The sequence below is a fragment of the Abrus precatorius genome, unplaced genomic scaffold (assembly GCF_003935025.1).
Source record: "Abrus precatorius isolate BTA unplaced genomic scaffold, Abrus_2018 Scaffold2, whole genome shotgun sequence".
Classification (NCBI taxonomy): Eukaryota; Viridiplantae; Streptophyta; class Magnoliopsida; order Fabales; family Fabaceae; genus Abrus; species Abrus precatorius.
Genome location: NW_020874362.1, coordinates 3,711,135 through 3,735,231, shown reverse-complemented (window position 1 = coordinate 3,735,231; position 24,097 = coordinate 3,711,135). Strand labels below are relative to the sequence as shown.

Genomic DNA, 24,097 nt, shown 5'->3' with positions numbered 1-24,097 from the left:
AGCAATGTCCCGAAGGAGTTGCTAGATGCATTTTTAACCTAATTATTTCCTCATTCATTGATTAAAATAATGAAACTATATAAATTTTATTTTCTCTTAAAATGAATAATTATCGCCTAATATAATTAAAAAATAATTTTACAGGTTTGTAGAAATTCATCGCTTCTTATTCAATAAATAGAAAAAAATTGAATATAGTTATTTGAGATCCAAATCTAGAGGGTATGTATTGTTGTTTTTACGTTCTTATTATCATTTTAATTTATTTATTTTTATGTAAAATTTAGTAGGATTATAAGAGAGAGAAGATGATATTTTAGATAAAAGTCACTTAAAAAATAATAATAAATATTTAGAAGTGATAGTAAATATATCTCTAAATTTATCACAAATAATGTGTCAAATATAATTTTAATTATTATCATTAAAAAATGTAAAGTTATAATTATACAAGATCAGCGAATATGATTTTAAGTTATTATTTTATAATTTATCATTTATTATTATTTTATTTGTATTTATAAGAAAACAATTTATTAAGCATCCATAATGGAATATTTTTAGGCATCGATCTTTTTATGTTTTTGAGATATATTATTAAGATGTAAGTATACCAAAAAAATTGAGATAAAAATAATTTAATATAATATCATACACGACAATATTTTTAGTGGTTCAAATTTCATTAATTTTAAGAAGATTTTATCATTTAAATTTTATCCTTTATTTTAAAAGTAAGTGATTAATATATTGTTGCAAATGGCATAACATAAATTACAAAGATAATTTTTACTGTTTTGTAAATTAAAAGAATATTTTATAAAATAATTATTATTGTTAATTTTATATAAATAAATAATAAAATTAATAATTTATTTAAAAAATATAAATAATTTAAATTTCTAAATATTAAAAGAATCACTCATAGCAATTAATTTCCCCCACTTTTTTGCGAGAAAAATCCACGTAATCGTACCTGTTTGCCATTTCAAGTTTCAGAAAACAAAGCCATCGTGCAGCTCCGTTGACTTAACACTCAAAGAGTGGAGGGTGCTTGCTCGTTCGTTGCAACAAACTCTGCTTGATATTACCGAATTCGTTGATCATACTTTATCCTTTGGTTCTATGCTGTCATAGCAACAATATTTGTTTCCTGGGCTTTGGCCAACATGTTTATAGAAAAAAAAAAACATCTTTTGATCTTATCAGCGGTGACAGAGAATTAGATAACATTGTTTCCTCCAAGCATGAATTTTTCAAGGATTGGGTGCTCCTTCTCGCGCTCGTCTCGTGCCAGAGTAAGCTTTCGCTTCTCTTTCACTCAATTCAATGCACAAATTTACGAGCAAACCAACAATACTTTAACTTCGACGACGCTCTTAAATGGGTCATAGATTTTTTCGCATGGTGATCGGAGACTGGGAACCCTTCTCGGAGCGCCTTGTGCGAATGTCTATTCCGACGAAGCCGAAGGGCTATTAGGGTTTTTTTAGGGGCTACTTGTCTTCTGCCAGAGGTCGCAGTAATGCCCTCGTTTCCAATTTCCCTGATTTTAAATGTGCTGCCGCAAAACCTAGGCTTCATCGATTGCTGTCCAGCGAAGCCCCAAAGAAGAAGAGTAAGTTTTATTGGCCGTTAGAGTGCGATTGAAGCTGCTTCGATTGCCTTCAGCAACTTTGCTTCTGGATTACAGTGCTGTGCTTCAGTTAGTGTTCTGATTAATATTTCTCCTTTTTGGCAGATTATGAGAACTTCTATCCCAAGGAACAGAAGGAAATTCCAAATGGAAATGACAACAAATATGAGTCCCAAGGTAAAAGAGAAACCTGGTGTGTCACCCTTTCTTATTCTGAATTAGGAAGCTGTCATGGCGAATTGTTTGAAAGTGATGGTCACAACTGATGTAATGAGCAAAATGGAAGGATGCCTTTCTCATGACTTAGATATTGATTATTCATGCGTTGTTCACTGGTGTGTTCGTGTGTTTTGATTTATATATACTCATGCGGGGGTTTTGTTATCCTTTATTTGCTATAATTTTTATATGTAGTTTTCTGCCATGTTGGAACTTGAGATGGTTTGCTCGTCTTTTGTTAGTCTAGACTTTTTAGAGTTGAGCTATTCTTTTATTGCATTTAACGCATGAACTTCATTTGTGATGGGAAGATGGAGAATCAAGTAGGATCCAATTCTTCTTGCCCATGGCCAAGGTTCAATTTTCGGTTGAGTCCAATTTTAAATCAAAACTTCACAGAATGGACATTTTGGGTTTTGAAATTTATGTTTCAATCCAAAAATATGCTCTCCCTCTCTCTCTCTCTTTTGTTGGTCTGCAATGATTTATCATATATCTGCATTCCAGTTTATCTTGCAATAAAGTGGCACCACTAACAACTTTTAACCCTTGACTTATCCTTTTGATGTCAGACGACTCAAACACAGATGCAGATAATCATGAAACTTTTGAAGGAGATTTTATAGAGAAATTTCTGAAAATAAGCACCCCATTTTTGGTGATGGGGCTATTTTTTACTTTCCGTTATCTGAGTTCTCTTAAACAAGACCAGGTAAGCATTACTTCAAATGTATTACCAGGGCCAGTAGTGGATTTAATTTGTTTATGTGGGTGGATTTGGGTTGAGTTGAGTTGAGAAACGAAATGTATGAATTTATACATTCTATATGACGAGTGCTGAGTGCAATGTTTCAAATGCTTGAGAAATGAACTTTTTTCTGTTAGACTCTATATGCCATAATGCCACGCTTATCTTGAAACTCTTGATGAATGGGAGAAAATGGAAATATACGGGAGATTATGAGAGATAAGATTTGAGTTTTTTCTGTTAGACTCTATATGCTGCTGGAATTGCCTGCTTAGATTGAAGCTTCATTATGCATCTGGTTGCAAGTCTTAAAATAGCTTGGCTTTTGAACTATGCTTGATATTTTTCTAGTTCTCTTTTGTTCTGAGGGTGCCTTTGCATGATAATTAGGGTGTGAATACAATCATTTGCCATTTGGCAATGAGATGAGTGTTTGCATCTGGTTTTTGTAGCTTTCTTATCTTTCATTTCGTTGTTATCATTTTTCTGACATGGACTAGAATTTGAATTTTGCAAGATTAGCTTTCAGGAGTTTAAAACCAAGCTTTTGGAACCAGGATTAGTAGGGAAACTTGTTGTCTTTGACAAATCATTTGTCAGTGTATATGTTCGCAGCGCTCCCTGTAACTAACCAGACAGTGAAGTAGTCCAAGGGACCCTCCCTCCTGCAAAGAGATCTGGAGACCAATATAGATATTATTTCCTTATTGAAAGTGTTGAGTCTTTTGAGAAGAGGCTAGAGGAAGTGCAAAAAGCACTAGGCATTGACCCTCATGATTATGTCCATGTTATTTATTATGATTCACTTTGGGTTGTGCAACTGATGAGAATTGTACTAACACTTTTGGTTTTGGGACTCCTCTTGTATATCGGAAAGAGGACGCTAGATGGTCTTACTGTTGGTGGCAGTGGAAAGAATGCTCGTGGAATATTCAACATAGGAAAAGTTCATGCAACTAAATTAGACAAAAATGCCAAAAACAAGGTTGGTAGATTTCCTTTTCTTCTATATATGAGACAGCCCTCTGTTTTTTTAATTTGTTTTTAACAGCATGTCTCTCGTTTGGCATGTTTGCCTTTTTAGTTATAGTTATTTCTTTTAAGAAGTGGTGGTGAATAACTTAGCTGTAAAGTCAATTAAGAGACTATATTTTTCTCATTTCTGTTCATTTTGTTCAGGTCTATTTCAAGGATGTTGCTGGTTGCGATGAGGCAAAGCAAGAAATTATGGAGTTTGTGCACTTCCTCAAGAACCCAAAAAAATATGAAGAACTTGGTGCAAAAATTCCAAAAGGTGCTCTCTTGGTGGGTCCTCCTGGCACTGGAAAAACCCCTTTAGCAAAAGCAACTGCAGGGGAGTCTGGTGTGCCATTTCTTTCCATATCTGGTTCTGATTTCATGGAAATGTTTGTTGGTGTTGGACCATCCAGGGTGAGAAACTTGTTTCAGGAAGCAAGGCAGTGTGCTCCTAGTATAATATTTATTGATGAAATTGATGCAATTGGTCGAGCAAGAGGACGTGGTGGTTTCTCAGGAGGAAATGACGAGCGTGAAAGTACTTTAAATCAATTGTTGGTGGAGATGGATGGTTTTGGAACTACTTCTGGAGTTGTTGTTCTGGCCGGAACAAACAGGCCTGATATTTTAGACAAAGCTCTACTTAGGCCTGGGCGATTTGACCGCCAGATATCCATTGACAAACCTGATATTAAAGGCCGTGACCAGATCTTTCAAATCTACTTGAAAAAGATCAAGCTTGACCATGAGCCTTCATATTATTCTCAAAGGCTCGCAGCCCTTACTCCTGGATTTGCTGGAGCTGACACTGCTAATGTTTGCAATGAGGCTGCTCTGATTGCTGCAAGGGGTGAGGAAACCCAAGTCAAAATGAAACATTTTGAGGCAGCTATTGATAGGATCATTGGTGGTTTGGAGAAGAAGAACATGGTATGTCTTTTTAAGATTTTATATTACTGTGAGATAGGCTTGGGGGACGTGAAGGGTGGAGCTGGGTGTTTTAGTTTATAAAAATTTGCATATCATAGGCAGAGTTATTGTTGTCTTCATTTTTCTCGTATATCTTTTGTCATTGTGGGAGCAAAATGAAGTTTCACCATAAAATAATATAGTTTAGTTTTAATAAACTGATGTCAAGTTTGATTACTTACTCAGGTTCTTTTCCCACTGTTATTTATAGGATGTAGAAAAACTTTTCTTATCTCCTGAAATAAGACACTTCCCTGAAAACTTATCCACCTAAAGTTGGTCTTAATCTATCTGAATCTTTTAATCTCTCTGTATCTAATCTACAGAAATAGTTGGTCACTTGATCTTTGGCTGTTGTGAGTTAAACTTCATGATGTGGAAACTTGTTCACTACATTGAATTGAAAATGTTGAACTATTTGAAATTTGGAATTCTCATTCTACTTTTTCCATTACCTTGTTAGAGTCTCTAATACTCATGTTTCTTATTCAGGTAATAAGCAAGCTGGAAAGGCGCACTGTTGCTTACCACGAATCGGGCCATGCTGTTGCAGGTTGGTTCTTGGAACACGCTGAGCCCTTGCTGAAAGTAACTATTGTTCCTCGTGGCACAGCAGCTCTTGGGTTTGCCCAATATGTTCCAAATGAGAATCTTCTGATGACAAAGGAGCAGCTTTTTGATATGACTTGCATGACACTAGGTGGTCGGGCTGCGGAGCAGGTATTTTTGACTTTTCCTGATGTCTTTCTCTTATAGATTTTTAATACGACTTGTATGACACTTAGTGCAGAACTTTTTCCTGAAAAAGTTTAACATGTTCATGTGCATTACGCATATTTTTCAACTGTAAATCTCATTACTGATTTCTATGTCGTGTTCAATGGCTTTTTCTTATCTGGTTCTTGATTCTTGCCAACCTTCAAAGGCATGAGCGTGAGAGTGATGGTTCCCATCCATTGTTACTGCAGGTTCTTATAGGGAAAATCTCAACAGGAGCACAGAATGACTTGGAAAAAGTGACCAAGATGACATATGCCCAAGTAGCAGTTTATGGTTTCAGCGAAAAGGTGGGTCTCCTCTCTTTCCCTCCGAAAGAGGGCTCGTACGAGCTGTCGAAACCATACAGCAACAAAACTGCTGCAATCATTGATAGCGAAGTGCGGGAATGGGTGACCAAAGCGTACGAACGCACAGTACAGCTTGTCGAGGAACACAAGGAAAAAGTAGCTCAAATTGCAGAGCTGCTGCTTGAAAAAGAAGTACTTCATCAGGATGACTTGTTTCAAGTTTTGGGTGAGCGGCCATTCAAGGCTGCTGGGTTTTCACGAGGAGGAGGAAAAAATGGCAGAGAGCACCGGGCATGCGCCTGAGGAAGGTGGTGGCGCATCACCTTTAGATTGTTCCCACGTAGTTATAAGTTTCTGTTTCTGTTTGTACATGAATTTCTTGTTTCGTCAAAATGCTAACTTGGACAAAACTTGGACGTTAGCTGCTTAATAGAATAATTCGTTTCTGATTTTTCTTAGATGGATAGATTGGATGTGCCATAGAGTGCCCAATTCAAATCCTATTTTCAGTTGTTCGAGCCTATCTACTTATTCTCTTGCGATCAAATTTTCGTGCTATCATCGGACGACAATGCGTGTACATATTCATCTTATTATGTCATCAACTCTTGTCTAAATTGTTATAATGTCTTTTATGATAAAGAATACATAGTAGTGTTACTAGTACTATCTTTTTAATACACTTTCTATTATTAGTTAAATTGTACTGAAACTTATAAAAATCATACAAGTTTTATTTTTTTTTACTCTTAAGTTAATTTTTTTTCTTTTACTTTTTTTTAATTTTTAATATATTCTGGTCAATAATAGATAGTTTGTTTAATGAGAGTGTTTTAAAGAATGTATTGCTAGTATTTATTAAGATGTCTTACATTAGTTAAAATTAGAGTCAAAATAAAGGTTAAGACTAAAGGTTAAGATAATCCTCTTTTGAGTTAGTCTTTTAGAATGAATTAGATCTAAATTTTTTAAGATGGTATTTTTTCTGTTTCTGCTGTTGATCAATTATTTTTTTACATTAATCTAATGAAAAGGGTTAAAGAAGATAACAGAAAATTAAAGACGTCATTTTGTATTTGTAGAAAATTAAAATAGCAAAATAATTAGATAAATATTAACAATTTTTTTATGAATTTAGTTTAAATAAAAAAATTAAATTGCTATCTAATCATGTACTATCATATCTATTATATATTCTCGTTCACTTACACTATAGAAATCTTTATACTAACAATACTTCAAAATTGAACACATTTTTTATTTTATAACGACTAATACATAATTTTAAAATATGAATAATTAAAAATTTATTAAATTATACATTTAGTTTTTATAATTCACACTTATTTATGAATTAATGATATTTTAAAAAATTTATTTTATTTTTTACACAAACTTTTTATTATATTTAAGTCGTGTTGTTATAAGAAAACTACCTATATAAAAATTAAAACATAAATTTTTTAAGTATAAGAACTAATTTATAAATAAATGTTAACTACAGAAATTAAATATATATATTTTTTAAAAAATTGATAAACTTATTTATAAAAAATAAAAAAAAAGTGTCAAATAAAAGAATTATAAATTTTAAATAACTAAAAACTCATATTTAAGTTAAAATTATTATTTATGATCCAGAATCATGCCTATTGCTGGTTGAGATGTCAACATAACTATTAAAAAAATAATAACTATATTTAATAAAATGCTAATAATAATTTATATATGACAAAAAAAATGTATTATAGTTGACAAAATGACTTAGATATACTTATATATATTTTTTATAAATAAAATATCTAATTAATAGAGAAATTACCATAAAAATTAATTAATGGTACAATAAAGTTGATCTTGTAAGGTTTTAAATAACGATGTAATTTTATATTTCAAATATAGTAAAAAGTTTTTTCTTGTAAAAAGGTCTTTTTAAAATATTTTAAAGAAATTAATATGTCAATAAAAAATTAAGATAGTTATATATTAAAATATTATAATGAGAATGTTAATGTTGATATTTTATTAATTTCTATAAAAATAAGATAAAAATATAAAATTAAGTTAAATTTTTTTTGTTAGAAATGAATGAAGTGTGTTATAAATATAAGATTGAATTATAATACAAGTATTTTTTAATTAAATTTAATATTTTGTATTATTTTAAAAATTATAGTTGATTAAAATATATAAATAACTTTTATAGGTATTATGCCAATAGATTAGTTTTTATATATAAAAAAATGCTTACATTTTATTTTTATATAAATATTTTATTATATTTTAATCTCTTTCTTATCATTAATTAGGTGATAATGTCAAAAATTAAAATATAATAAATGCTTAAACAAATATTAAAATATAATCTTTAAATATATAAATTAATTTACAAACGAGTATTAACTATACAGACTAAATACATAGTTTTAAAAAAGTTTACTTTTTAATTTTAGAATAATTTTATATATTGCATTGAAGTTGTGTTCCATGTCATATCTAGCTCCCGAGATTATAAGTTGGAAATGACTCATTATTATTTTGTGATTTCATAAAATTACAATAAGAGTTATAATCTATTTATTTTTTAATTCCAAACTCTAATCCATGTTCAATTCCCACATTCACTCTCAAAGTTGATGATATCTGTTCTGTTCGTATCGTTCTGAAATTTTAGCGATGATGTTAATTATCGGTTAGCAAGTACCATCAAATGGACATTTGAAAATTAAGCCTTTGGTGTCGTAAAGTTGGTTTGTGATCTAGTGCCTGCTTTAGCTTGTGCATCATGAAACAGACTTCATCTAAAGTCGTTTCGTGATTGGGAATTTAGGAAAATCTATCTTTATTGGGGGCAAACGTTTGTGTTTGCATAATCCCATGTTAAAGCCGCACAAGAATGTTCTTTGATGTTGATGGTCTTTCCAACTGATAGAACTCCTCCATTAATATTTGTCTTGTTTTGTAGCTATTTCAAGACACCATATTCATATTTAATGGCAAATGAGTACATCTTATTAGCTTTTGTCTCCGTATAAATTCATGGCAGTAAATATTATTAAGATTTCATATAAATGAATCGACACCAACTTTAAAATTTTACACGAAACATTGAGACTCAATATGTGAATGCCTTCATATTTGAAGTGAACTAGTGATTTCTCCTTATACTCACATTTTGGTGAAAACCGTGAAATCTTATAAAGTAAAGCCTAATTAATGGTTGGTGTACAACATGGACGAGTTGGGGTGGGTTAAAGAAAAAGAAAGATTCCATCGTTACAATTATACTGTCACAAAAGAGGAGTGCCTTGTAAGAAATTTTTTAACGCATTTTTTAATATATTTTTAATTATTTGTTAAAATTTATTAATAATTATAAAAATATGCATAAGAATCAATAATGAAAAGTCAAATCCACATATTTTTTAATAAATTTTAATTAATAACTCAAGTGTATTACTAATATTTATGATTGTGAAATTATGAATTGCACCTAAGTTAGATAGCAATTTTCCCCTTTCGAATGTGTTAAAACCAAAAAGATACTTTAAAACTCAGCTCTGGTAAGTTTTAACATTTTGAGCCAAACAGTCAGGGATCACTTTTGTTTTTTTATGGGAAAAACGAAGAAGGAATGTGGCTTGCATTTTCAATGCAGATCCAAATACTAATATACTAATACATAATGGTAAGTTGAACCAGATGAGTTAAATATCTCTACAATTTCATTCTTTGTACGTGAAAATTTTAATACTAGGTATAATATTGCATTTAAATTATTTTTTTCTCTCACATTTTTATTTATTCATATATACACTATACACTTCAAAAAATATACTCTTAAGATCATAGGACAACTTTTTTTTGTCTACTTTTGCGTTCAAAAAACAATTTCATATTCCTTTGCTTTACCATAAAGTGATCTTTCCTTCTTAACACAAATAATATAGTGAAAGAGAAATAAAGAGAGATGACAGAATCATGGAGTCAGGATGAGATTAAGCACATTAAAGCTTCCAGAGGATCCTGAACCAATTTGTAAATCTTAATTATAACTCACCTTTATGTAATTGGTAATTACAAAACGAATATATTTGAAGTAGAAAAAACCAGATCACTTGAAGATCACACAGACCAACAGACCAACATGTCCATTTTGCAACTATACCCATAGAATCTGACATGGGATCTGAGCAATTTTCAAGAATCCCCATGCTTGTGCCAGCAAACTAACATGGCAACACAGCGCCTCATGATGTAAAATCTGGCTCTGTGTTCCTTAGCTATACTGGTGCATTTCCGACCTATAGATGGATTCTTCTGCGAAAAGCTCCTTGGAAGATTGCTTGTGGATGTGGAAGAACTCTTTTGGGATAAGCTCCTCAAGAGAGGTGAGTTTGAGGAAGAGCCTCTTGTCGAACAACTCCTTGAGAATAATGACTTGGTGGATGTGCTTGCATGTTTGCTTGAACCTGCTTCCTTCTTTGATAGCTTCCACTTTTCATCCATGAGAAACAAAGGAACTGTAATATCTAGAACTAGCTATGTATTACACTGTGTGTGTGTACACAAGGATTGAGAGGGAAAGGAGAATAATGATCGGAAAGAAGAAAGAAAGTTGGTTGAAGTGTGACTGATAGTGTATAAAAAGGGTTCATAGAGGGATCATAAAAAATTCTCGATCAGATTTGATGTTATAATGAGCTAATTAAATATTGAGAATATTAACTTCGTTACCCTTGATCAACTCTGAAGACAAACAACTAAAAAGTTATAAATTTTTATTGAAACAAAAAATTTAGTATCTTAAAAATATAAAAATGTAATAAATATCATATATTTTTAATAAAAACTTGCTATTCATGTGCGCTTAGACTCAGTTGGGACTGAGATTAACAAAATCATTAAATATTAAATATACACAAAGTACATATGCTTACTCATCATACATTTATGAAAATTAGTTTAAATAGTTAAAATATAAACAAAGATATGTTGAAATTTGAGTAGTGCACTACCAACATTTTAAGCATTTTATTTCTTCATGTCTTGTGTTTTTCTCCACTTTAATTATTCATCCCTACTTTTCACTGTTTTATCCGGGCTGGAATTTGGAAGTGGAAAATTTGTGCTTTTAGTCGATATGAGTGGCTTTGGGAGTGATACAGGAAACCTTGTCCGTTGAAATAGGGTCTTGTGCTTTTCGGAGACACACCTCTTGTACGGTTCTTAAATGAGAAATCACTTATTATAATTGTCCACTGCAGTCAATGTTGGCTGGTTCTCATGTGGAGGGTTGTGACACCTTGTGCCCGTTACAAGCATCTTATCACTGCAGCTTCCAAATCTTTATGACTTCACAAAACTAGTGCCCCAATTCGCTTAAGAATTTGCACATGGATGAATGAATCAACCTTGACACTAATCAGCAATATATCCATTATAGTCAAAAGGTGTGTTTGAATCACGAGTCATAATGAGTAGCTTACTTAGGAGCAGTGTTCATGATCCATATCTTTTTGGTATGAACGTGACTCTTGTTTGTCAATTATATATTGCCATTGACGAAAATGGTTTTGAAACTCTGTTTTAATATATATATAAACATAAATAATATTTTCACTCTCACCCTTATAATATATATAAATATAAACCTGTATACACGTTGTCTTTGATGAAGATCGATGGTTTTGAAAATGGTCAATCAACTTGTCATCACGGCAATAGCATAGAACTTTAATCTGCTTCCTGAAATATATTCGGTTAACGCATCTTTTATTCCTTTTTACCTTGGATATAGGTTTCAAAATTTTCTACTCTGAAGAAAAATAAGCATCACTTGGAGAACCTACAAATCGATCCTGCCAATAATTTCGTGACAATCACAACCACTGCAAAGTATATTCTAGGATACAATAATACCCGTATTATTGTATTCGATAATTTATTTATTGTAGGCATGGATTCACAGGCACATGATGACTTACGTAGCTAGAACAGTAGTGCTATCAGATTTCAAATTTTTCAATCTGAAAGTATTGACTGAATTGAATATTTTCAACGAGACAGTCCTGCTCAACTTAACATGTGAAGGAATTGATATGTGTTTTTTTGGAATACTGAAATAGAGAAATGAAATACAGCTAGCAATTTATTTGGTTGAGACAATGACCTCAAAAAAATCGATTAGGAAATATTAGAATATTTCTTTTTTTTTTTTTTTTTTTTTTTTACTCTTTTCATTTCCTGAGTCTCTTAAACTCATAATATGGAGAAGTTCTCGTATATCCTAATTACAGATTTTAATTAAAAAAAACTCACTTTAAAGGTGATTTTCCCTTTGAAGAAAATTATATAAAGAATTTCTTTTTATTTTTGGGTATATAGCTACCACTATACAATAAATGTGAATTTTCGTTCTTAAATTATTTTGAATGAAAGTATTTGTATTTTTTTCATTATGTCATATAATTTTTCCTACAGAGCTTTCAATTTTTTTAATGCAATAATTTCTATATATTATATTTTAGTTTTAAAATTTTATCTCTTTGATTTAGTCATATTTAATATAATAAAATAGTTTTTCTTTTTCTAGTTATAATATTTGTACAGGGTACAAAACTTCACCGGTGTAAAATAATTGCTTGACTAGCTGCACACCAGTAAAAATTGACAGTAAAATTTGAGTCTTTGCATAGCATATATTCAGCATATACAGTCAAATTTTGAGGTACCCAAAAATGCAGCTAGTGAAAAATATGATTTTGTTAACCTCATTTTCTTAAGTTAAGATTAATTTTAACTGTATAAAAATAGTATTTTTTAATTAAAAAGTAATATTATTATATTTTCAACATAATAAATATTTTTAAAGTAAAAATTTGCTGTTTTTGTTGTTTAAAATTAACCTTACAAAATTAACAATTTCCTTTTAAAAGATATTTTTTTAGTTCCTCAAAATATGAATTTTCATTTAATTTATTAAAAGTTGTAATTAATCTTTGTAATTTTTTTAAAAAAATTATATAGTATCGTTATTAACCTTTGGTTAGTTTTGTCTATTAAATATTATTTTTTATTTACTTTCTGATTTCTTACATCAACAACGTTTACGATATTTTGGTTAGTTCCTTTACATAATTTTTCATTTGATCTTTCACTTTTTAAAGTTACGTGTGTACTTACAAACAAAAACCGAGTAGAAAAATTACATGGGAACGAAAAATTTGAGGACTAAATAACATTTTTTTAATAAGAGATCAGATAAAAATATCATGACATGATAAGGAATAAAAATATAATTAAGCTAAAAGATAACAAGAGAGAAAGAAAGAGTGTTTATTTCAAAACAGAGACTATTTATTTATTAAAGAAGAGAGAAAGGGATAGAAATAATGGATCCGTAAGTGTTTTTTGGGTTTTCACAGTGGTTTTGCTGGCCATGTCGGCTTGGGAGAATATGAACAATGAGGAGTCCCACATGCAGACATGTGAGCTGCACAAGGAATGGTCAATTGATTTTCTGAGGAAATAGGAAGATTTTGCTGTAAAATAAGAAAAATGTTACTTTAACATAAGTGTTAAAATATTTGTTTATGATTATTTTATATTATTCTTTATTATATTAGTATTATTTAAATTCCTTTTTACATAAAATATTTTTTTAAAAATATTTTAACCCTAAAAAAATACTATGTAGACACTTATTTTGGGTGTTAAAATAGGACCCTTTATTCCCTGAACAACACAACTCTTCTACGTCCTCAACGGCTGCACCTCAAAACAAGACTTGGCGTGGCATCAGAGACCAAAGCATTGCTCCTATTATTATTATCTACAAAAAAACTCAAACATTACTACGATATTATGTTTTAAAAAAATTTGGTAAATGGTAATATACTTTCAAACAATTTTTTCTAACATGTTTTAAATTATTAGATAAATTTTATTGAAATTTATAAAAAAATTATGTGATATTTTTTCACTTTCAATTTATTTTTTCAATATATTTTAAAGTGCCTTAAAAAATATATTTATAACACCTTATTTTATATTTTTCTGTGGGAGAGACACAGCAATATACATAAACATGGCAAGTACACCAAACCTGAAAATTTTGTGCATTTACAGCGTACAATACAACTTGCGACACTCTAGAAACTTATTGTAACGTATGTCGTAGTGTGTCTATCATAAATATGTTATTGTATCTATGTATGCGTGCGCATGCTTTAGTTAATTTTTTCTTTTTGTGAAATATCACTTATTTATATTAATTTTTTGAGATTTTTTTTAATAAAAGATAATTTTTCTAAATTTGAATTGAAACAAACATAATAATATATCATGTGAAGTAATATTAAAAACATACTTTTAACGATTTCTTTTTTTATTTACAGAGGTATATTATTAATTAATAATAAATTATACTGATTAATTAAAAAAATGACATACAAAAAATTTACCTAGCATTATTTGTATAGTAAAAAATTGTTAAATAAGCAACCACATTCAATGTGCAATAAATTTAATTTTAAGTTTGGGCTTTTTTGTGCGTGTGTGTGAACAGAGCCCAGGCTCTTGCATGCTTTTTTCCTCCACTATAAAGTGTTGCATTCTCCCCTTTGCATTAACTTTTTAGATTACAAAGTTAGAGAGTTTACAATTTGTTGACCTAAAACCAAGGGTTTACAATTCACTGTTGTTAGAATATTACGAGATAAAATTCTAGCATAAAAAAATTATTATTATCGAGTATAATTCACGGCCGAAAGGAAAAAATATTTAAGGGAAACAATTTAAATTATATTGAAATGAGTTAAATTATATTAGATAATTTTATTTTAAAATTATTTGTTAAATTATATAATTATATTATATAAAATATATTTATAAAACTTTAAATTAATCTAAAATTATTTATTCGTTTATGTACATTAAAATTAATGTTATAAACTTTTATTAGCTTTCAAGCTTTCTCCTCTCTTTTTTTAAATAATAATGATGCACTTTAATATAATTTTATTTTTTTTCGTTTTCTATAATTTATAAAAAAAACCACTTTTTCAATTTAGTCATATACTAACCAGAGATAAATTCACCCATCTTATTCAGTTGCACAATCTTGATTGGATTTAGATTAAGCTAACCAAAATTACGTCTATTATTTCACTATAAAATTGTTCATATGTATTTCACATTAAGTGCATTTATTTTAATTTTAACATAATTTTTTTACACACAATTTATTTATTTCATAAAAGTAAAATGTTGTCATCAAACCTTAATACAAATATTTAAAATATTTACATAATAAATTTAATTTATAATACTTTTTAATCATATATGAAAACAATTATATACACGATATGATAGGTTACTTTTTTTTTATTTGGCAAAATTGACTCTCCATTCTTTACACAACTATATGTATAATTTATTTTGTCATTTATGAACTTCTATGTTATATTAATATTTTTTATCTTTACTTAGCTATTCAATTAAATAATTTTTTATTGAATTTTATTTTATAAACTTTTATTTTTTTTTAAATTTGTGTTAAAGAATGTTGCAAACATATTCATTAACTTATTTTTTATTATTAGTTAAAATTTATTAAAAATTAAATAAGACAAATATTAATTTATGAGTAATAAAAAGTGAGACTCATATAATTTTTATAATTTTTAATAAATTTTAATCAATATTAGAGATATCACGTGAGTCATGAAATATATTATTATTACTCTTAACTAATAGTTGTTAGATGATAATTAATCAACTAATATTTTATGTAATATATGTTAGTTTCATATACCACACCACATAATTTTAACAAATAATTAATTCTAAAAATTTATTCACATTTAAAATTAATTATTTTTTCAGTTATTCAATATTTTAAATAAGTTAACATTTTATCATTACATTCAACATCAAAATATTTTATTATTTGAAATCTATCAGGATACAATGTTTCAAAACTTTCTAATTTTCTTACTTTTATTGTTACAATAGAATGAAATTATATTCTTATTGTTTGGATGAAACTATAAGTAAGAGGAAAAAAAATGCAATGATCAAAAGAATAATTTAGTTTACAAGAGAAATTACTTTTACACTATTTTTAAATTAAGATTAGATATAAAATTACAAATGATGTTCATAATTTACTAAAAAAAAGATGTTTAAGAAAATAATGTTAGAGTTGAAGAACTGTTGTTTTAAAAAATTCTAAGAAGTCTTAGATAATGGTAGAAAATTTGCCTACTTGGAGAAAGAATTTTTGGAGATATAAAAGAGAAATTCTTCATTTATTATTGATGAAAATTTTTTCATGAATTTAAGGAAATACAACGTAAGAAGTCTTCTTATCTCATATAATACAATTATTTTTTTTACTTTGAAATTATTTTAAAAAAATATATATTTTTGTTTAAAATAATACTATCTCAATGAATATTCCTAAGACAAATCCGAGGTTTAAAATGCCATCTAAATCAATAACATTAATTTAATATATAATTGTAAAATTTATTTAAAAATAAATGAATTTTACAAGACTAAAAATATATATTAATTTTAAAAATATTTTTTAAAAATTAATTACTTATTTAAATTTGGTTACATCTGAAACTAACATTTCATATAACAAATTATTACATTGTTCAATGTTTAAAAAATAGCATTTCATATAACTAACATTGTTTACTTAGTTATCATTTAACAACTTTCAGTTAATGGTATTCATTATTTAAAAAAAATTTACAAAATTAAAATCAACTAAAATTTTCACACGACTAATTCAAAAAATATATTTTTTTATGACTATTTACTTATTTAAATTATCAATAAATTTTATTATTACAAATTATAATGAAAATATAGAAAAAATTAATAGCATTACATATAATAATTTTAATAAAAGATTTCACTTTTAATATTTTAATAATTATTATTATAAAATAAACGTAAAACTATAAATGCAAGATCAAAAATTACAATTTTGATAATTATATAACTGTCATTATTTTATCATAATCTTAATTATTATTTTAGTTAAAACTAGCTGAGAAATGGCTTTTGAACATTTTAAATAAAATATCTTTAATTATTTTTTCGAATTATGAGATATAATTTTAGGACATAAACATAAAAAAAATAGAAATATATAGTATTATAGATGGTATTATTTTTTAATAATTCAAATTACATAATTGTAATTTTAATAAGACTTTACTTTTTAAACTTTATCTTTATCATAAACGTAATTAAATATTATTATTATAATTAAGGTGATGAGTAACATAAGTTATTGTATTATATAATCCATAAATAAGTTAGTAAGATGAATTTTTTATATATTTATTTTTTTAATTTTTAAAATAATTTATAAGTTATTAATATTAAATATTTAAAATTAATCATTCAAAGTTTTTTTAAGACATTTTTTTAGAAAAGATATCACTGTTACAATTTTGGAAATAAATTTTTTTCACATGAAATTCATTCATATTCTCTTAAATATATTGTCTTTCATCTTTGTCTTTTTAAGTTAATTTGAGCTTTTTATTTTATGTTTGTAACAACTAATTCGATATATTTAGTAATTATGGTTGATATAAGTAGAAAGAGATATTAAGTTAAGAGATTGAATGAAATTAAATAATTTTCAGTGAAATTAAATAATTTTCACTTAAATTAGCAGCATAAAAGCTCGATTTATTTTATGTGAATATTATTTCTCCCTCCTAATATGCAAAAATGTTTTTCAAATCCAATAACTCAAATAATTGTATTCTTTTTGTATTGTCATATTTTAAATTGTGAATTTTGTAAGTGTAACTAGTTAAATTTAAAAACATGATATACTCATATCAATTTTCTTAACAATAGACAAATTGACTAAATTGGAACAAAGGTAATAACTAAAGAGATGCAGTTAAATCTAAAGAAATGTAGGAAAATATTCTCTACAAAATTTACTTAAGTCATCCAATATTCGTTTAAGTTAAATTTATATAGTGATGATCATACACTTAAGTACAATTTTTTTCATTTAAACTAAAATGAAAGGATTATTTGTTAGCACAATTTGCTTAAGTCATATCAATTTTGTTTAAGCTAATAGTGATTCACTTAAGTGAAAAGTCATATTCTTAAATTACTTTCAATACAGGTTAAGTGATATTTTTCTAATAAATAATTTATTTTTCTGTAACTTTTGTTTAAACAAGATTAAAATGATTTAAGCAGATTTTGTAGATTATGTTACTTAGTTAAAAAGGTACAACTAAGATCTGAAATGACATTGAACATTTTATTAATATAAAAGTTATTTTTTTTTTAATGAAATAGAAGTGCGAGAATGCATGTAGAAACTTCCATTATAAAAATTATGAATTATATACATAATATTTTTAGGTTGATGCCTAAAATTTTAAGATGACATTCAATGTCTATTAATTTAAAAGCTACTTTTGATTATTCCGTTGTGAAAGTTTTAATTATTAAAATAACTACTTACATATAAGATACATACGAAATTTGTGTAAAAAAAATAAAAAATGACTATCAAAATAATTTTATAAAAATCTAAAACAATAACTTTTAATACCTAAAAAATAATTTTACAAATTCTTTCACAAGAATAAATCATAAATTTACCAAAATTAGTATTATTACTAAAGATAAAAAAATTCAAATATTAATTATTTAAAATATATATCTAACGATTTATATATACTAACTTACTCATGCAACCACTTGATTACTACTTCATTTTAACTTCAGTATTTCAAGATAGAATATATATTAGCATGTTCAATTTATTTATTTTTTTGTTTGAGTAATTTAGTTTAAATTTTAAAAAAATTGAACACACATTTTTAAAAATAAATTAATACGTATTATTATTTTGTAGAGAGCGATTAGTTTTTTTCCCCCTTATTGATCACTTCTCTGGAGAAAAAATCTATGGGCTCGTACCGTGTTTGCCAAGACAATTTTTAGAACGAAGGCAACGTGCGTCTTTGTTGACCTCAAGCTAAAACTATTTGCGTTATAAAGAGAAGGCTTCGTCGTAAGTTCTAAGCCAAACACAGCTTTAAACCACCGAGTTTGCAAATGATGTTTTATCCTTTGGTTCTATACAACACCAACAGCAACAATAATTTTATCGTTTCAGTGGCGACATAGGATTAGATTAAGTTGTTTCTCATTTTGATTGCTTCAGATCTAATTTCTATTTTCCCTTTTAAATAAGATTTTCAGTTCCACTTAGATAACATTGTTTCCTCTAAGCATGAATTTTTCAAGGATTGGGCGCTCCTTGTCGCGCTCGTCTCGCGCCAGAGTAAGCTTTCGTTTCTCTTTCACTCAATTCAATGCAAAATTTTACGTAGCAAACCTAAAAGAATTTAACTTTGACGACGCTTTTAAATGGGTCATAGATTTTTTCGCATGGTGATCGGAGACTGAGAACCCTTCTCGGAGCGCCATGTGCGAATGCCTATTCCGACGAAGCCGAAGGGCTATTAGGGTTTTTTAGGGGCTACGTGTCTTCTGCCAGAGCTCGCAGTAATGCCCTCGTTTCCAATTTCCCTGACTTTAAATCTGTTGCCGCAAACCCTAGGCTTCACCGATTGTTTTCCAGCGAAGCCCCAAAGAAGAAGAGTAAGTTTTATTGGTCGTTAGCATGTGATTGAAGTTCTATTGCTTTCAGCAATTTTGCTTCTGGATTATAGTGCCGTGCTTCAGTTAGTGTTCTGATTAATATTTCTCCTTTTTGGCAGATTATGAGAACTTCTATCCCAAGGAAAAGAAGGAAATTCCAAATGGAAATGACAAAAAATATGAGTCCAAAGGTAAAAAAGAAACCTGGTGTGTCACCCTTTCTTATTCTGAATTAGGAAGCATTCATGGCCAATTGTTTGAAAGTGATTGACACAACTGATGTAATGAGCAAAATGGAAGGATGCCTTTCTCATGACTTAGACATTGGTTATTCATACGTTGTTCACTGGTGTGTTTTGATTTATATATACTCATGCGGGGGTTTTGTTATCCTTTATTTGCTATAATTTTTATATGTAGTTTTCTGCCATGTTGGAACTTGAGTTGGTTTGCTCATCTTTTTGTTATTAGATTTTTTAGTGTCGAGCTACTCTTTTATTGCATTTAACGCATGAACTTCTTTTATGATGAGAAGATGGAGAATCAAGTAGGATTCAATTCTTGCCCATGGCCAAGGTTCTATTTTCGGAAGGGACATTTTGTGTTTTGAAATTTATGTTTCAATCCAAAAATTTTCTCTCTCTCTCTGTCTTTCTCTTTTTCTTGTTGGACTGCAATGATTTATCGTATATCTGCTTTCCAGTTTATCTTGCAATAAAAGTGGCGCCACTAACAACTTTTAACACTTGAATTATCCTTTTGATGTCAGAGGACTCAAACACAAACACAGATAATCATGGAGGTTTTGAGGAAGCTTTTATGAAGAATCTCCAGAAAATAATCACCCCATTTTTGGTGATAGGGCTATTTTTTGCTTCCCTTTCTTATGATCCTAATGAACAGAAGCAGGTAAGCATTACTTCAAATGTATCACCCAGGCCAGTAGTGGTTTTAATTTGTTTATGTGGGTGAAATTGGGTTGAGTGGAGAACTTGAAATGTATGAATATATATGCATTCTATATGGCGAGTGCAATATTTCCAATGCGTGAGAAATGAACATTTTTTGGTTAGAGTCTATATGCCACGTTTATCTTGAATCTTTTGATGAATGGGAGAAAATGGAAATATATGGGAGATTAGGAGAGATTTGATTTGAGTTTTGTGTCTTGTATTATACTACTATACTTGAGGAGACCTTCCTCTGGTACTTTCTTTGGTATCTCTCTATGGTATCTAAAATGAAAATCATGTTATTATGATTGCTGTCTTTTTTTCCCACCCTTTTTCAAGAAATTTTATATTAATGGACCAAATTCAATTCATATTACTCAGTAAAATCAATCATGAGATGAGCATTATGCTGCTACAATTGACTGCATAGTTTAAGCGTCATTAAATAAGAGTGCTACAAGGATAGGCTTTCTAGTATCTGGTTGCAAGTCTTAAACTAGCTTGGTTTTTGTTATCTTCTTTCTGACATGGAGAAGAATTTGATTGTTCGCAGATTAGCTTTCAGGAGTTTAAAAACAAGCTTTTGGAACCAGGATTAGTAGAGCGTATTGTTGTCTCTAATAAATCAGTTGCCAAAGTATATGTACGAAGCACTCCCCGTAACCAAATAGACAGTGAAGTAGTCCAAGGGACCCTTCCTGCAAAGGATTCTGGAGGCCAATATAAATATTATTTCAATATTGGAAGTGTTGAGTCTTTTGAGGAGAAGCTAGAGGAAGCACAAGAAGCATTAGGCATTGACCCTCATGATTATGTGCCTGTTACATATTCTTCTGATGTGGTTTGGTACATGGAATTGATGAGACTTGCTCCAACACTGTTGCTTTTGGGATCTCTCTTGTATATGGGAAGGAGGATGCAAAGTGGACTAGGTGTTGGTGGTGGTGGTGCTGGAAAGGGTGCTCGTGGAATATTCAACATAGGAAAAGCTCATGTTACTAAAGTTGACAAAAATACCAAAAACAAGGTTGGTAGATTTCCTTTTCTTCTATATATGAGACAGCCCTCTGTTTTTTTAATTTGTTTTTAACAGCATGTCCCTCGTTTGGCATGCTTGCCTTTTTAGTTATAGTTATTTCTTTTAAGAAGTGGTGGTGAATAACTTAGCTGTAAAGTCAATTAAGGGACTATATTTTTCTCATTTCTGTTCATTTTGTTCAGGTCTATTTCAAAGATGTTGCTGGTTGCGATGAGGCAAAGCAAGAAATTATGGAGTTTGTGCACTTCCTCAAGAACCCGAAAAAATATGAAGAACTTGGTGCAAAAATTCCAAAAGGTGCTCTCTTGGTGGGTCCTCCAGGCACTGGAAAAACCCTTTTAGCGAAAGCAACTGCAGGGGAGTCTGGTGTGCCATTTCTTTCCATATCTGGATCTGATTTCATGGAAATGTTTGTTGGTGTTGGACCATCCAGGGTGAGAAACTTGTTTCAGGAAGCAAGGCAGTGTGCTCCTAGTATAATATTTATTGATGAAATTGATGCAATTGGTCGAGCAAGAGGACGTGGCGGTTTCTCAGGGGCAAACGACGAGCGTGAAAGTACTTTAAATCAATTGTTGGTGGAGATGGATGGTTTTGGAACTACTTCCGGAGTTGTTGTTCTGGCCGGAACAAACAGGCCTGATATTTTAGACAAAGCTCTACTTAGGCCTGGGCGATTTGACCGCCAGATATCCATTGACAAACCTGATATTAAAGGCCGTGACCAGATATTTCAAATCTACTTGAAAAAGATCAAGCTTGACCATGAGCCTTCATATTATTCTCAAAGGCTCGCAGCCCTTACTCCTGGATTTGCTGGAGCTGACATTGCTAATGTTTGCAATGAGGCTGCTCTGATTGCTGCAAGGGGTGAGGAAACCCAAGTCAAAATGAAACATTTTGAGGCAGCTATTGATAGGATCATTGGTGGTTTGGAGAAGAAGAACATGGTATGTCTTTTTAAGATTTTATATTACTGAGATAGGCTTGGGGGACGTGAAGGGTGGAGCTGGGTGTTTTAGTTTATAAAAATTTGCATATCATAGGCAGAGTTATTGTTGTCTTCATTTTTCTCGTATATCTTTTGTCATTGTGGGAGCAAAATGAAGTTTCACCATAAAATAATATAGTTTAGTTTTAATAAACTGATGTCAAGTTTGATAACTTACTCAGGTTCTTTTCCCACTGTTATTTATAGGATGTAGAAAAACTTTTCTTATCTCCTGAAATAAGACACTTCACTGAAAACTTATCCACCTAAAGTTGGTCTTAATCTATCTGAATCTTTTAATCTCTCTGTATCTAATCTACAGAAATAGTTGGTCACTTGATCTTTGGCTGTTGTGAGTTAAACTTCATGATGTGGAAACTTGTTCACTACATTGAATTGAAAATGTTGAACTATTTGAAATTTGGAATTCTCATTCTACTTTTTCCATTACCTTGTTAGAGTCTCTCATACTCATGTTTCTTATCCAGGTAATAAGCAAGCTGGAAAGGCGCACTGTTGCTTACCACGAATCAGGCCATGCTGTTGCAGGTTGGTTCTTGGAACACGCTGAGCCCTTGCTGAAAGTAACTATTGTTCCTCGTGGCACAGCAGCTCTTGGGTTTGCCCAATATGTTCCAAATGAGAATCTTCTGATGACAAAGGAGCAGCTTTTTGATATGACTTGCATGACACTAGGTGGTCGGGCTGCGGAGCAGGTATTTTTGACTTTTCCTGATGTCTTTCTCTTATAGATTTTTAATACGACTTGTATGACACTTAGTGCAGAACTTATTCCTGAAAAAGTTTAACATGTTCATGTGCATTACGCGTATTTTTCAACTGTAAATCTCATTACTGATTTCTATGTCGTGTTCAATGGCTTTTTCTTATCTGGTGCTTGATTCTTGCCAACCTTCAAAGGCATGAGCATGAGGGTGATGGTTCCCATCCATTGTTACTGCAGGTTCTTATAGGGAAAATCTCAACAGGAGCACAGAATGACTTGGAAAAAGTGACCAAGATGACATATGCCCAAGTAGCAGTTTATGGTTTCAGCGAAAAGGTGGGTCTCCTCTCTTTCCCTCCGAAAGAGGGCTCGTACGAGCTGTCGAAACCATACAGCAACAAAACTGCTGCAATCATTGATAGCGAAGTGCGGGAATGGGTGACCAAAGCGTACGAACGCACAGTACAGCTTGTCGAGGAACACAAGGAAAAAGTAGCTCAAATTGCAGAGCTGCTGCTTGAAAAAGAAGTACTTCATCAGGATGACTTGGTTCAAGTTTTAGGTGAGCGGCCATTCAAGGCTGCTGAACTCTCCAATTATGATAGATTTAAACAAGGTTTTCAGGAGGAGGAAGAAAAAATTGCCTCAGAGAGCGCTGCTGAATCGCCTGAGGAAGGTGGTGGCTCTCCACCTTTAGAGCCTCAGGTTGTTCCCACATAGTTAAGAGTTTCTGTTTGCTATTGTACATGAATTTCTTATTTCATCAAAATGCTGACTTGATCGAAACTTGTATGTCAACTGCTCAATGAAATAATTCGTTTCTGATTTTTGTTACATGGATGTGCCATAGACTGACCAATCCAATTCCCATTCTCAGTTGTTCAAGCCTTACTAATTCTCTTAACGTTCTAATATTATCATTCTACCATTGGAAGATGTGTACATGTTCATCTTGTTATGCCATCAACTTTCTTCTAAATATTATTTCTTTCATTTGAAGGAATATATGGTTTGGAATCGGATTCCTGTTAATTATCTTTGTGTGCACTTCAATTAT

General features: G+C 30.0%; 2 protein-coding genes and 1 pseudogene across 2 annotated transcripts; 2 read left to right on the top strand and 1 right to left on the bottom strand.

Annotated features, from left to right (window-relative positions):
* The first annotated feature begins 1,226 nt into the window (after nt 1-1,226).
* Nucleotides 1,227-6,086, top strand: LOC113859323 (annotated as a pseudogene).
* A 3,770-nt stretch (nt 6,087-9,856) lies between these two features.
* Nucleotides 9,857-10,165, bottom strand: LOC113857382. The gene has a single exon (XM_027489193.1). The coding sequence runs from the start codon at nt 10,163-10,165 to the stop codon at nt 9,857-9,859; it is 309 nt and encodes a 102-aa protein (XP_027344994.1).
* An 8,476-nt stretch (nt 10,166-18,641) lies between these two features.
* On the top strand, nt 18,642-24,097 carry LOC113857381 (ATP-dependent zinc metalloprotease FTSH 3, mitochondrial-like). Its single transcript, XM_027489191.1, has 8 exons — nt 18,642-19,010; nt 19,108-19,330; nt 19,450-19,521; nt 20,100-20,239; nt 20,837-21,310; nt 21,505-22,272; nt 22,802-23,029; nt 23,278-24,097. The coding sequence occupies exons 1-8, from the start codon at nt 18,960-18,962 to the stop codon at nt 23,758-23,760; spliced, it is 2,439 nt and encodes an 812-aa protein (XP_027344992.1). The 5' UTR covers nt 18,642-18,959; the 3' UTR covers nt 23,761-24,097.